This window comes from Rhagoletis pomonella, unplaced genomic scaffold (assembly GCF_013731165.1).
Source record: "Rhagoletis pomonella isolate Grant_MI unplaced genomic scaffold, Rhpom_1.0 Rhpom_scaffold_00003, whole genome shotgun sequence".
Taxonomy (NCBI): Eukaryota; Metazoa; Arthropoda; class Insecta; order Diptera; family Tephritidae; genus Rhagoletis; species Rhagoletis pomonella.
In genome coordinates, this window is record NW_023458557.1 from 90,521,900 (window position 1) to 90,535,285 (window position 13,386).

The 13,386-nt window shown below is 37.3% G+C and overlaps 2 protein-coding genes across 2 annotated transcripts; one reads left to right on the top strand and one right to left on the bottom strand.

Moving 5' to 3' along the window:
• The first annotated feature begins 3,157 nt into the window (after positions 1-3,157).
• Positions 3,158-4,035, top strand: LOC118735756 (transcription initiation factor TFIID subunit 11). The gene is made up of 3 exons (XM_036465701.1): positions 3,158-3,560; positions 3,620-3,804; positions 3,870-4,035. The coding sequence occupies exons 1-3, from the start codon at positions 3,247-3,249 to the stop codon at positions 4,004-4,006; spliced, it is 636 nt and encodes a 211-aa protein (XP_036321594.1). The 5' UTR covers positions 3,158-3,246; the 3' UTR covers positions 4,007-4,035.
• Positions 4,036-4,493: 458 nt separating this feature from the next.
• On the bottom strand, positions 4,494-9,214 carry LOC118735754. Its single transcript, XM_036465699.1, has 7 exons — positions 8,663-9,214; positions 7,751-8,409; positions 7,487-7,694; positions 6,734-7,389; positions 5,739-6,651; positions 5,188-5,669; positions 4,494-5,121 (listed from the first exon to the last, which is right to left on the bottom strand). The coding sequence occupies exons 1-7, from the start codon at positions 8,670-8,672 to the stop codon at positions 4,702-4,704; spliced, it is 3,348 nt and encodes a 1,115-aa protein (XP_036321592.1). The 5' UTR covers positions 8,673-9,214; the 3' UTR covers positions 4,494-4,701.
• Between the last annotated feature and the right edge of the window lie 4,172 nt (positions 9,215-13,386).

The window sequence follows — 13,386 nt, forward strand, 5'->3', positions numbered from 1 at the left end:
AAAGAATCGAGATAGATATAGACAAATGTATACATAAATGATCAGGATGAAAAGAGAAATCGATTAAGCGGTGACTGTCTGTCCGTCCGTCCGTCCGTCCGTCTGTCCTTCCGTCTGTGCACACGATAACTCGAGTAAAAATTAAGATATCTTAACGAAACTTGGTACGTGTACTTCTTTCGGGCGTAGGACGGAAGGTATTGAAAATGGGCAAAATCGGACAATAACCACGCCTACCTCCCATATAACGGTAATTTTCAGAAATACGAAAACTGCGATATTTTAGTAACTACTGAAGATTATTCACTCAAAATTGATATTTGCAATAACTTTTAGACGAAAAATAAGAATATTATAAATTTTTGAAAAATGGGAGTAGCCACGCCCACTTATGGTTACATGTGTATATCTTGGCAACCGCTGCACCGATTTCTTCCAAACTTGGCACAGTTATTGGCCTTGGTACAGGATACCAAATGGCCGAAAATTTTAAAAATCGGACAATAACCACGCCCACATCCCATATAACGGTAATTTGGAGATATACGAAATCTTCGATAAATGAGTAAATATTAAAGCTAATTTATTCAAAATTGATGCTTGCAACAATTCTTTACCAGAAAATACGCTTATCATAACATTTTGGAAAATGGGCGTGGCACCGCCCACTTATGATCACATATATGTATCTCGGTAACCGTTCCACCAATTTGTACCAAACTCGGTATGGTTACTGTGCTTGCCACATAAAAGCAAAACGTTCAAAATTATTGAAATTGGACTAAAATTACGGCTTTTCATATAACGGTAAATTTTAGAAATGCTTGAAACGTCAATATTTCGAAATTTAAGGACGCTAATTTATTCAAAATTGATACACCCCGGCTTACCATGTAGCGGTAGCTTTCGGAAAGTTGAAAAGCCATATATGTAATACTTGCGCCGGGTATTTAATGTTCGGCCCCGCCCGAACTTAGACTTTCTTACTTGTTATATACACATTTTTATATACAAGACATTTTTATAAAACACCCAGTAACCAAAATAGAAATCACTGGGGCGGCAGCCCCAGGTTTACCACACAGAAAGGGAATTCTAGTTACCTCATCCTTTCCCAAGGTTACATCACTGGGGCGTTAGCCCCAGTTAGGTCACACAGAAAGGAGAATTCTACGTAGTAAGGGTTATAATCCCTAAGCGCGGCCGAAGGCCGCCTACGCAGAAAGGAATTCTACGCAAAAATACTGTGGACGCAAGTAAAAATTGCGATTTTTTGGCCATTTTTCTAAGGGGTCCGTAGGGAACCATAGGGGGCCTAGGTAGTCGGGGGTTGCATTTTTGTCAATGGCGGTTCATGCCCTCTTCAAAAAGGTCGGCTGGAGGTGCCACGCCCACTCCCCCTTCACCCACCGCACCTTTAACAAACGGCCATAATGGAAAGTTTCCCCCAAATTAATCGCCTTTATGTTATATGTATATTTATTTAAATAGATATAATCTCGTAAATATAATTTTTTCCCATTTAGTGAGTTAGTTTCTATAATTTCTTTAGCCTCGTGCTGGTAGTATGAAGTTAGTGATACTGAGCTCGATAGCCAAAGAAAACACGACTATTGTCGCAAGTATAAACCAAAAGAGGGTGTGGGTCGTTCATGTAACGAAGTGCGTAAACTTATAAGATTAGTCCTGTTCGCGTACGCACTATCCAGTAAATCCAGTACTAATTTTACTGGTTTTTTTTACTGGATATCGTTTTCGTACGCAAAAACTTGCAAGAAACTCACGATTGAGAGAATACAAAGGTTGCGCCGATCTCGGACCGCTATTCCTCTCTTAACGAATTTGACAGAATCGTTGTTTGCATGACGTCACACTTGTGCAACTTGTTTACGTTTTCCTTGCAACATTTTTTCTTCTTCTTCCGTTCTTGCTTACGTTTTGGCATTTCTCTCTCGCAATTGCACCAGTGTGACGTCACAGAAAATTTATTCTCAAAAATCCTCTCTGATCGGCGCAATCTTGTATTCTATCATTCTTGCAAGAAACTAGCAAGAGGGGAAATTGAGAGAGCAAAGATGACAGGTGAACTTGCAAGTTTTACTGGATTTTTACTGGATTAATTTTTACTAGCAACTATTTGCTAGTAAGAAAAACAGCTGATGTCATGATGCTTAATGTAATTCACAATAACAAAATAATTGTTTGTGATGCTTTTAGAGTTGCAATTGAAAAAATAAACCCATTTAAATATATAATAAGATGGAAAATACTAGTTTTCTAAGAAAATTGCATCGGAAAATAACAAATTAATCAGCTGTTCATAAAACTAGCAGCTTTTTGCTGGTTTTGCGTTTTTGTACTTTCTTGCCTATTTCACTCATTGGGGGTAAATATTCACTTACTCTCCGAAATTTGGTTACTGGCAAGTTACTGGATATTTTTGCTGGAGAATACGAAAACGCAGCTATTATCTGCTTGATAAAGTTATCGGTTTAGATGAATACCACTAATAAAACAATAAATAAATAATAAACTGAAGGAGCGTTCCTTATCTCCCAGAAATAGTCAGAAAAAGTCCGAAGTAGGCAGATTTAGTCCAAAAAGCGTTCCTTAATTTGGAAATGACAGCAAAAATGAGAGGGTAACACTCAGTGTAGTCAGTAGCCAGATTTAATCAGAAGAATTTTTTCTGGTAAAATCCTGAAAAGTGTCAAACTCAACTGAATTTAAATTAATGGAAATTAAAGAATACGCAAAAAGTGAGAATAATCTAAAAAGTAAAAAAAGTGAATTGAAATTGGAAGCAGGCAAAAAAATAATTGATATAGTAAGTGTTTATTGTGCTTGTGCTTGTGTGAATGTGTTTTGTACATACATTTCCATTCTTATTTGACGTTAGCTTTGTTGTTGTCATTCTTTGGACTAAAAATTTGGTTTTTTGCGATCCTTTACTGTTACTCTACTTTTCCTACTTTTCCTGTTATTCTCTTTTAGTGAGCGCATTTTGCTTACGCTCTGCCATTTTGACACTTTTCAGATTTTAGTCCAAAAAGGTAAGGAATGACCCTTGAGTTTAAACCAGCACTGAAAAACTGGCTAAAAGTTTAAAATGTGCAACTCTGTATGCGAGAAAGAGGTCAGAAGAAAAATAGAAAACAGCTGATCTTAAACAAAACAGAAAACAATAAACTTGGATAAGCTATTTATAAACCAATTAAATTATTTATTAGAAAATAATTAGAAACCATGGATGAAATTTTGCTTTCAACAACATCAAGTTCAGAAAATCCTTCAGAGCATGATGAAGTAGATTTAAAGCTATTCGACAAGGCAAGGAACGCTAATGAAGCAAGTGATCGTCCTGGTGAAGGCGTTGGTGATGCTAATACAAACAGTGATCATTCTGGCGATGAAGGTGCTAGCAAGGCACGCATGCGTGAGGAGCTCGGCTTGGACATCAAGGATTCGAAAATGGAGGGTGTGGACTTGAGCGACGATTTGCCATCCAAAAAACAAAAGACTAAAAAAGAAATGGAAGAGGAGGAGCGCGAGAAGATGCAGTATGTATGAAGTATTTAGAATATGTATTGAAAAACTAACCTAAAGGATAATATTCCAGAGTACTGGTTTCGAACTTCACAGAAGAGCAACTCGACCGCTACGAAATGTATAGACGTTCGGCCTTTCCCAAAGCCGCCGTGAAGCGGCTAATGCAAACCATAACCGGTTGCTCGGTATCACAAAATGTTGTGATTGCTATGTCGGGTATAGCCAAAGTGTTTGTAGGTGAAATTGTCGAAGAAGGTATGTATTATAAGGAAAGTTTTGATTCAAATACATATGTACATACATATTTTGGTGTTGTGTAGCACTCGATGTAATGGAAGCTGCTGGAGAGACGGGCGCGTTGCAACCTAAATACTTGCGAGAAGCTGTGAGGCGCTTGAGGCAACGTGGTCGTATGCCTATTGGGAAATTTCAAAAACCATATTTTCGATTGAATTGATAGCGTTTAAATTAAAAGAAAAAAAAAAACACATTTTATTACCTAAGGAATTTGTAAGGTTAGGCTTAAGAAATGAAATTAATCATATTCAGGCAGGTTCTGCTCTTCCTAGTGAATTTTAACCAAAGTCACTTTAAATTCAAATTGAACGCGGTTGGAATTTACTAAGAGTTAACTTGCATAAACTGCCTGATTGCATTAAAAAAAAATTTTAACGAGCAATTTATTAAAATACAATTATTTCACAAAAATTTACGCACATTTATTTCGTTTGCTCCTAAACCGTATGTTATTTTAAGTTGTACTAAGGTAATGCTACTTGGCCTAGCTTCAATCATCACGAGATCGCAGTGGCCTTGTAGTTTGCTAATGTTAACAGCAACAAATTTCCCACGGTGATGCAATATATTCATTCAAAGTTGTATTTAAAACTACTTTCAATGCTTTATTTGTATATAAAAGAGTATTTCTACATACACTTTTTTTAAATTTAGATTTTAAATGGTGTTTATAACTGAAATCATGACTTATTAAATTTTTAGAAATATATCGATAAGTCTTATTTTATGCTTAATGCAAATAAATGAACTGCTCTTTAAAAGAAACTGAGTAATCGATAGTAGACATTTTGTTTTTAGTTAATTTAATACACTATTTTACTCTATCAAGGACATGCTGTTGCCGTTGATGACATCTCATGTGTAGTGTGATACAACTTGCGGCAGCAACAAATGTGTTGTAGACTGAGTGTAGTTCAGTGGCACAGTTGCCAAAGGCGCTGATGGTTCTGAGGGATAATTAATTTCCTGTGTAATTGGCCGATCGCGATCAATTACTTCTTTTGCTAGCAGCGTGTTGGTTTCCTTATAATCAACACCGGCTTCCGGTTTTGCGCCCAATAATAGATTTCCCTTTTGTACGCCCATATACTGTGTTGCCTTCGCGTTTAATGGAAGTTGACCACACGTTTCTGAATGCACCTTTCGATGTGCTTGCAAATTAGAGACGCAAGTGAAGCGCTTGCCGCACCCATTGCAGAGGAAACGTTTGATGCCCGTGTGCACGGTCATATGAGTGAGCAGCGACTCGCGGTAGGGATATGCTCTGGGGCATAACTAAATGATAGAAAGTGAGATATTCATTAAAAAATAAATGATGAATTTCACATCCAAAGTACTCACATGACACGTGAAAGGCTTATAATCGGTGTGCCGCGTTTTTAAATGCGTCTTGTATTGAGCTTTTACTTTGAATGTCTTGCCGCATTTATCGCACTGATAGGGGGTGTCATCTTTATGCAGCAGCAGGTGAGTTTTTAATATACCCGCGGTTGTTAAATTCTTGCCACATATATTGCACTCATAAAGTGGTTTGCGTCCACAATCAGAGCGTACGTGATCAGTTAGGGACGTGCGCCCAGAAAATTTCTTTCCACATTTATCACACACGAAATTTCGTTTCGATAAAGACTTGCTATCCTTCTCCTGCTCATGTTTTCGCATGTGATTTTTAAGCGAATCATGTCCAGTCATATATTTTTCGCAAATATTACAATAAATCAAATCGCGATGCTCTTTGCGCGCATGTGCTGTTGCATCCTCTTTTGTAGCGAAATATAGCGAACAATAACAGGGGCATTTAAAGGTCAAGCTGCCATCAGGACCTATCAAAAATCAGTAAAATCAATTAATGATCCTAAAATGAAAATATAGATATATATATATAATTATACCATGCATTTCTATATGGTTAGTCAAACGCTTTTCCATCAAATATATTTTGTGGCATATATGGCACTTAAAAACTTCTCCGTCATCTATTACTGCTTCTTCAGATTTAAACATTTCCTTAAGTTCTTCTTCCGGCCGTTTATGATCGACGCGTAAATGATTTTCAAATGGTTTGCGTATGTGATATACTTTTATGCAGTAAGGGCATTGCCAAGGCTTTTCTGCACGCTTTGTCTGTTTTAAGCGCGCTTTTAATTCTTTCTGAGACAATTTAGCCATGCGCCCTGATTTACGTATTTTGCCCTGGGTTTCTCCATTTTCATCGGCAGAATTCGATACAGTAGTATTTTTTGATAATTTGCGTCGTTTGCGTCCACGCTTTTGCTTCTTTATATCTTGCTCTTTGTGTTCATGGAGGCTCAATTGGGAATTGATTTCTTGCAGCATATCTTCTTCATCATTTACACTACTATTACCAACATATGCATCATCAACTCCAAGAGACATAATTTCTTCTTTTGCATCACCTTCATCACTAAAATAAACGTTTTCTAAGTTTTCTTCGCCAATCTCACCATTTTGTAGATTTTCCTGGCCATCATCACCAAAAAAGGGCATCTCTCCTTTTTCCTCACCAACACCACCAGTGAACGCGTGTTCTGCATTTTCATCGGTTTCGGAATTCGTTGGTTTATTATTTTCAATGGACTGGCGTATTTTCGCTTTTGGTACCTTCACCCGATCGTCGACGTCTAAACGCATATTCCGGCCTTTAGCAGAAGATCGTTTCTTCGGACGGGGGAAGGATGCGGCATTTCGTGCAACTATCACGCTTGAATCGCCTTTAAGAGCTGGATAGCGTTGACAAACGTCTATGAGCGTGATTTTACATGGCGGTATCATTGAATTGTCAGGCTGTAAATTATACATACATATGTATGTATTACATTTAAAATATTATTTCAAATGTACAATAATTTTTTTTTACAAAACTCACATGATCAATATTTAAAATATCCTCCTCCTCTGCATAATTGACATCGTTCTCATTTTTGACAAAAACCAGTTCAGTCTCTTGTAGACTAGCTGGCTCCGTTTTCGTTATTCTACGCGTTGAACCATTCTTTACAACATCGTCATTCAATAAACAATCGAGTAGTTTAACCTTATCGTCGTTCTCTGATTTTATGCCGAGTTCGCCATCAACAAATCGTCGAGAATCAATGAATTCAAGTTCGTCGTCTTCAAATGAGTGCTCGTCGTCTATTTCGTTGACTATTTGTATGCCATTCTCTTCTTTTATGCTCGCCTCTTTCGTAAGTGATGACTTTACATCAGCTTTATACTCATACTCGCTGTCACTATCGGCTGGATCGAAGCCTGGATAATCTTCGTCAGAGTCCGAAGCATATTTGCTCGATTCCTTTTCTAACTTTGTAACACCGCCCAAACCATCTATTAAATTTGTAACTCTTTCTTCTGTTATAGCTCCGGGCCCTGTAGCAGTACTTTTACGTGCTGTTGATTTTGTCCGTTGAACTTTTTTAAGCTCTTTTTTAGGCCGTTTGCGCAATTGCGCCTTATGGTCCGGTTTGATTACACGGTTAGAATTGCTTACTTTTATTTCCGAGGTAGGATTAAGAGTTGGCGGTACTGCAAAGAGATTTGAATTATTAATCACATTTTTGGTTAAATCTCAAATAATGCATTCGAGACGTAGCCCAAACTATGCAACTTTTAATGCACCTACTTCTTAGGCAATGTGTCCGCAAACGTTGCTTAGGAGGATCGAATTCCGGTAATCCGCATGTGTCGGGGCGTGTACGTCGATGTTTGATTAAATTCGAATGACATGAGAAACGTGTAAGGCAACATTTACACTCCACTAAACGAATGCCCGTATGTATCGAGGAATGCGTAACAATGCTCTCGCGATGTGCAAAACATTTGCCACAGACCTAGAAAAAAGGGGGTTATTAAAAACTTTGCTTCGCAACTTAAACTGCTTTCTTACATCACATTTATGTGGTTTTTCGCCAGTGTGCGAACGCTCGTGTTCGACAAGTCGTCCTTTTTGTAAAAAGTTCTTGCCACAATAGCTACAGCAATATTTACGCTCACCCGTATGTAACACCTTGTGTTGCTTGAGATTGTATTTGGTTACAAAACTCATCGAACATTGTTCACACTTGTACGGTTTGATTGTACCACATTCTGTCTCCATGTGGCGTTTGAATGGATACAGCGTTTTATATACTGCACCACATTTGTCACACTTGAACATTTCTCTGTCGATGCCATCGTGCAAAATGCGTATATGTTCGCGATAGTCATTTTCGTTGGTAAATGTCACTTCAGTACAGAGACGGCATATAATCGTTGTATGTACTTCAGCGCGATGCTTTTTCAATTCATCATCGGAGCAGAAACGTCCATCGCAATAACGGCAGATGAAGCCACCTGGTGGCTCATGTTTCTTTACATGCTTTACATAACCACTGAGGGATACTAGCGCCTTGTCGCAAATAGGACAGTGCAATTTGGGAACACCATCGGTGGTCAGATGCACCAGCATCGCTGATTTAGTGCCAGTAGCAGTAGCAGATGGTTGAGCTGTAGATGTGCTGGGGCTTGACGAGTTGGGAGGCGAATCGGGTGCTGCCTTTGTTGCAACTGGAAAAACGTATATTTAGCGCAAACAAAGATGTAAACAAAACAAGTTGTAGCCGTGTAATGTTGGCAACTCTGGTGAAAGATGAAAAAATTGGTACAACAAATATGTAAATGCAAAGCCGACAAGGGCACGTGAACCTTTTTTTATAATTCCATATTTAAAGAAATCCTTATGGCTTCACTTACATCTGCGTGCGACACAATTGCCAGCATCCAACTACAAGTACATACATATGTATGTAGGTGCACTTACTCATATCCATTTTTGCTAAGAAACCAACAAAGGACCAAAGTTACTTCCTTAAATTTCGCTATATTTCAGGGACTTGGTCAATCAAATCTCAGTTTATATATTCGCAATTCATCTCATTTAACCAGCTTTTTATTTTCTTTCCTTTACCAGCAGGTTGTATTCAATTGGAAATTGATTACCACGGCAGCAGAAAAGAACTCATGTAAACAACTATCGCACTGCAAAAAACGATATACAATTTTTCATAAGTGCATGTTTCGGCAAATACTCTACACTTTTAAAATTCAGTTATTCAAATTGCTGAAAATCTGTGCCTATCAAACATTTCTACACTTAAAAAATCGACACGTTCGTCCGCAGACTGTGAAAATCAAAGATGGCAGACTGCATAAAGCAAACGTAAATTTCGTTGTGTGTATTCGTTGAGATTTGATTTCCAATTGGGAGAGCGATGAGCGCACGACAGCATTGCCAGCTGCAACGAACGAAAATTATGAATGAAACTGGTACATGGGGAAAATTGTTGATTGTTTTAGGCATGGCTTCATTATTCATGGTTTTATGAAATTAATTTCATATCGAATGAAGTAAATTAAATGTCTTTAAAATTTAGTCTAATTATTATGCAAAAAACTGTATCTAAATATTTTGGGTGAATATTTTTTCCAGCGAAAAAGTCCAATACGGTTTTTTTTACCGTCTATCACGACTTTACAAGCACAGTGGCTTCTCGAATAACAAAACTTGAATCTTGAAGCTGGTGGTGGGTTAGAGTACAACTCCACAACAAGCTTTAGAGGCTTTCAGCTACACAATCCAGCTATTGCTGAAAGCCTTAAAAGCGCTGAACGCCTGAAAAGCTTGTTATGGAGTTATACTCATAGGAGTAATGCGCAAAATACACCACACAAATATTTGCGCAAATACTAATTGGTACAAATAAGATTCTTACTCGATGCCTATTTTGTGCATAAGAATGCGATAATTATTTTCTGGATTCTGTAAGTAAGAGTAAAGGTAAAGTTGTTTTTTCCCTGCAAATAAACCAAATTAATTTGGTTTGTATTTTTGATTTTTGATTTTGCTTTAGAATTTGTTTGAATAATTATCCGTATGCATAAAAGTTAAGCAAATGCTTTTTCTTAAAACTTAAGATCTTTCACTCAATTTGTTCAAATAAATTTTGGTGAATGGTATGAAAGTTTAAGAAGAAAGAAAGGGTTTATGCATACGAACCAATGTCTAGAAGGAATTTATGCCGAATTTATTTGAAATTATCGGTAATATCGGCGATCGCCGGACATAAGTGGCGAAAAAGTCAAATACGATTTTTTACCGTCTCTCACGACTTTACTAGTATAGTTGCGTCTCCATTAAAAAAACTTGTTGAACCTTAAAAGATGGCAGTGAGTTATGAAAAAGAATGCAAGTGTTATGGTCTGGTTTCTGAAAGGAAGAGGCAATTAAAATGGTACGGATATTTTTCCCCTGTAAATAAAAAAATTTATAAAATTTTGTTTTCTATTTTTGTTGGAATAGCAGTTGTTCCAATAGCAGTCCGGTTTACAGGATTTAGTCAGAACTTACAGGAAGTCGTTCCTATTGACATAAAACCTGTAAGTGGGAACACATTTGAGAGAGTAACTGAGCAAGTGTTCCTAGTCAGAAGTTACAGGATTTAGTCCGGAGTTTTTTTTTCCTGTAAGTTCATGAAACGTGTCAAACGATCAGCTGATTTACATGTGCAAACAAAAACAGAAAGCGGTGAAAGCAAAGAACCTTATATTTGTTAAAAAATGGAAGTAAACAGCGAAATATTTGAATATGTATAGATTTTAATAATTATTTAGTGATATTTCAGCCAAATAAGTGTAGTACCAATGACATGTAAACAAACCGTCTGACATTTTTACATGAAATAGTGCCTTTTGCGTTCTCGTGCACTTCGGCATCTGTTCTCCTTTTACTCTCAGTTGAGAGAGTAAAATTGTAGTTTGACAGTTCCACAGGTTTCAGTCCGAAGTTCAAAGGAACAGACTAAATGTCTGAATCGAATTTTTTTCGAAGTTATTAGTCTGTTCCTTTGAACTTTGGACTAAAACCTGTGGAACTGTCAAACTACAAGTGAGAGTAAAAGGAGAACAGATGCAGAAGTGCACGGGAACGCAAAAATCACTATTTCCTGTAAAAACGTCAGACGGTTTGTTTACATGTCATTGGTACAACACTGATTTGGCTGAAATATCACTAACTAATTATTAAAATCCATACATATTCAAATATTTCGTTGTTTACTTCCATATTTTTACAAATATAAGGTTCTTTGCTTACACCGCTTTTTGTTTTTTAGTCTGTTCCAATAGCAGTCCGGTTTACAGGATTTAGTCAGAACTTACAGGAAGTCGCTCCTATTGACATAAAACTTGTAAGTGGGAACACTTTTGAGAGAGTAACTGAACAACTGTTCCTAGTCAGAAGTTACAGGATTTAGTCCGGAGTTTTTTCTCCACTGAGTTCATGAAAAGTGTCAAACGATCAGCTGATTTGCATGTGCACACAAAAACAAAAAAAAAAATCCATGGGGGAAAAATTACAATTTTGGCGAAATTTAATCATTAAAAATGATTATTTCGTTGTCTTTTCTGTAAGAAACATCAGGTTTTTTTATCGTCTTCAAGGAGGTTCTAATTTCGTCAAGTATATTTTTAAATGTTTAAATATACTAATAAGCAGGGAACGGATTTTTAGGACCTAAAAACCTATAAAAAAGGGCAAAATAAAATAGCTAAAAGGCAGGAAAAGGCACTAGCTATTGCAAAAAAAAAGCAAAATAAGGCACTAAAAAAGACAGAAAATACGAAGAACAATCAAAAAATACATATATTTTAGAAAGGTTTATATTACAAGTAAAAAGAGAAAAACTATGAACTTTGTACTTTGAATCTTTGATTATTTTATCCTTTCGAGTTCCTAACTCATAAAACTTTAATCTGTATAGTTGTAGTAACATTGAACCACAAGATGCATTTTGAAGTTTTCTGGCAACATTTTCATTCGATTTTCGCGAAGAAAAGCCTTGAATGTACTAAATGTGAGCTCGACGTAAGTTGATACAAGTGGAGCCCAATTTAAATATGGAACGTTTAAAACGTTCATATTATCACGAATAACGTTTTCCTCGCCCTTTACAATTTTATCCACACCCCCTATTGTCTCCAAGCCTACGTTAGCTGAGAAAACGGCTTTGAATTTTTCCAACACCAATTTGGCAAGAGGTCCCTGCGCATGGGGCCGCATGGGCATGTGTATATTTTTAAATCTTAAAAAAAAAAAATTGCAAATGCTATAATAATTTTTTTTTAAGGTAGAAAAGGCAAATATCTAAAAAAAGGCAAAAAAAGACAACATCAAATATGTATATATGGAATCAGGGAAAGCTAAATCGTGGACATTCTTAATCGAATATACTCTATCTCTTTATTAGAAAAAAAGGCAATTTCCATAAAATACGTTCCCTGCTAATAAGTGTCTTGAAGTAATTCTAGTTAGTCAACTGCCACAATGGCACTTTTAACCTGTAAAAGGATAGTACACTGGATCTAGATGGAAATTATTTACTCGGTTTGGCTCTACGTAACCTTAGTCTGTTGGCTTATCCTTAATAAATGAATAGCGCTTAAACAACTTCAAAGGGTAAAAAGGACCGGAGAGTTAAGTATAAGTTACGTCTCACCACTCGAAAATCTTAGGGACGATGGCACCCATACCGATACCTTGACAAAAAAACTACAAAATTACCATATCAACTCGACAGTACTGTTCCACGCTCTAAACATGTAGGCTGATTGCTCCAAACTAGACGTAAAGGTCAGAGGAGGAGTTTTTTCCACCCAAAGTGGACCACTGAAGTGTATACGAGGCGGAGGCGCTGGCCATCTAGGAGGTCACTCAACACATAGTAAAAAGATCTAAGGAGAAGAGACAGGTTTTCATTTTCTCGGACAATCAAGTCTATCACTGAATGTCGCAGATCTCTGAACGAGATGGTATAGCAATTGGATACCTGGACCACGACATATTTATTGAAGGTAACTGCAAACTTAACGAACTCGAAAGGAAAATTAGACTACTCACATCAATCCGGTAGACATGCAAATGGGCACCATTAAACTAAATGCAACAGCACAGTACAAGCAGCAAACAAAGGCTGGGGAAATCTCTCGTTACTTGAAACCGCTAGGACATCTTACGACAAAAAAAAAGCATGCGGTTAAAACAAAATGACGTATCCGTTCTCACAAGAATTATTATTTTTTATAGGTCACTGCGTTGGGGTTTGAAGTGAGCGCGCCGGTATATTGTCGCAGCAGCAGATGCGAAGAGGAAAATAATAATAATAATATTGAATCATGATCCTGCACTTCCATTGCAGAAAATCAACGAAAGAAAGAAGACGAGGTTTGGGAAGAGTTTACTCTGGCAATGGCCGCATTTGAGGAGTTTATGTATAGTGTTTCCTTTGTCCATCATTCTGTCCCTAATAGAGGTTTACGCCGACAGGCTTTGCGGCGGCGGCGTGTTCAACTTCAAAAAGAATCGGCGGCGGCGGCGACGCCGGCGCGTCTGGTAACGCCGGCGCTACTGCCCATAAGGTAGAGTCCAAAGAGCCATGAGGCTTCTAATCTCATCATGTCATCAGACTATAATTCTATTTAATTCATTCA

Coding starts and splice junctions, on each gene's coding strand:
- LOC118735756 (XM_036465701.1), top strand. CDS start 3,247: ATGGATGAAATTTTGCTTTCAACAACATCAAGTTCAGAAAATCCTTCA. Junction 3,561..3,619: donor GAGGAGCGCGAGAAGATGCA/GTATGTATGAAG, acceptor ATAATATTCCAG/AGTACTGGTTTCGAACTTCA. Junction 3,805..3,869: donor AGGTGAAATTGTCGAAGAAG/GTATGTATTATA, acceptor GGTGTTGTGTAG/CACTCGATGTAATGGAAGCT.
- LOC118735754 (XM_036465699.1), bottom strand. Junction 7,695..7,750: donor AAAAACCACATAAATGTGAT/GTAAGAAAGCAG, acceptor CCTTTTTTCTAG/GTCTGTGGCAAATGTTTTGC. Junction 7,390..7,486: donor GCGGACACATTGCCTAAGAA/GTAGGTGCATTA, acceptor ATCTCTTTGCAG/TACCGCCAACTCTTAATCCT.